The 1009-nt window shown below is 56.4% G+C and overlaps 1 protein-coding gene across 1 annotated transcript in view; it reads right to left on the bottom strand.

The window, feature by feature from the left end:
* Positions 1-134: 134 nt before the first annotated feature.
* LOC103614975 (polypeptide N-acetylgalactosaminyltransferase 6-like) overlaps positions 135-1009 on the bottom strand; it is a 7183-nt gene continuing 6308 nt past the window's right edge. Inside the window, exon 8 of the mRNA XM_017733389.1 lies at positions 135-1001. Within this exon, the coding sequence (XP_017588878.1) occupies positions 888-1001 (114 nt within the window). The 3' untranslated portion in view covers positions 135-887. The remainder of the gene's footprint in view (positions 1002-1009) is intronic.

The following is a 1009-nucleotide window of genomic DNA, read 5'->3' as shown; positions in this document are numbered from 1 at the left end:
TGAGCCCCCAGTTGTGGCACAAAGGGCTGTAGATTCATTTTAGGGCTAAATAGGGAATTTCTAGGGCAGGAAGAGGGAGGGTTATAAGGTGAGAGGATTGTGGGGAGCTTGGAAAGGCTAGAGACAGCATTTGTGTAAAATAAATCATCTCTTTATTTGAGGCTGTGTGTCTAGGACAGGTTCTCTCGCCTCCTGCCATGTCCAGGAGGATTTTGCACCCACTATAAATGAAATGGGAACAAAAGTGGCAGCTACAGGAGTTGGGCTAGACAAAAATTCAGGAACAGAGGAGACGCGGCACCCGGGATCCTCTTCGGAAGGATTCTGTGGTGCCATCCAGGGAAACTGCTCCTGCTCAGCCCAAGCAGAATCGCACCGAGGAATCATCATCATTTAACAGTAACAAACCCCCCAAATCGAACTTCCCTCCCCCTCAAATCCAACGTGATTCCTAAGGCACAGATCCCAACTTCTCCCATTGCCCGCCAGGGGCCACCGCAAGCCACGATGCCCCCTTACGGGAGGAGCCCCACGGTCACCATCCTCCTCCTCGACGAATTTCCCCACCCCGATTCCACATCTGCGGAGGCACATCCACGTTTTTAATGCCCGATGTGAACTGAAGAGTCTCTGGCTGGAGCCGGGATGGGGAGGACGAGCAGCGGCTTCCGAGGAGCACCTGCAGGAGCGTCCCCACACGACCGCTGCGTTTTGGGGTCCGTGGGGTGCCCCCGGCAGAGCCCGGCTCCCAAAGGCACGGGATTCAGTTCAAGGCAGCCACGAAATGCAGCATATTTAAGGCTTTCACTTCTTAAAGCGAACAAGGAAGGTTTTTGGATCCTGGTTTCCTGAGCGTGGCCGGGGCCGGCCGGGGGCTCCGCTCCCTTTTAGGTGAACGACCAGAGCTGGTGCGGGTCCGTGAGGTCGCAGGGAACCAGCGCCGGGTGCTTCCCCCGGGCCGTCAGACACATCCCCGAGGCCAAGTTCTTGATGAGCCGGTTCTGCCGAG

The sequence above is a fragment of the Corvus brachyrhynchos genome, unplaced genomic scaffold (assembly GCF_000691975.1).
Source record: "Corvus brachyrhynchos isolate BGI_N302 unplaced genomic scaffold, ASM69197v1 scaffold875, whole genome shotgun sequence".
NCBI lineage: Eukaryota > Metazoa > Chordata > Aves > Passeriformes > Corvidae > Corvus > Corvus brachyrhynchos.
The sequence above is the reverse complement of the archived record's forward strand: the minus strand, read 5'-3'. Positions and strand labels throughout refer to the sequence as shown.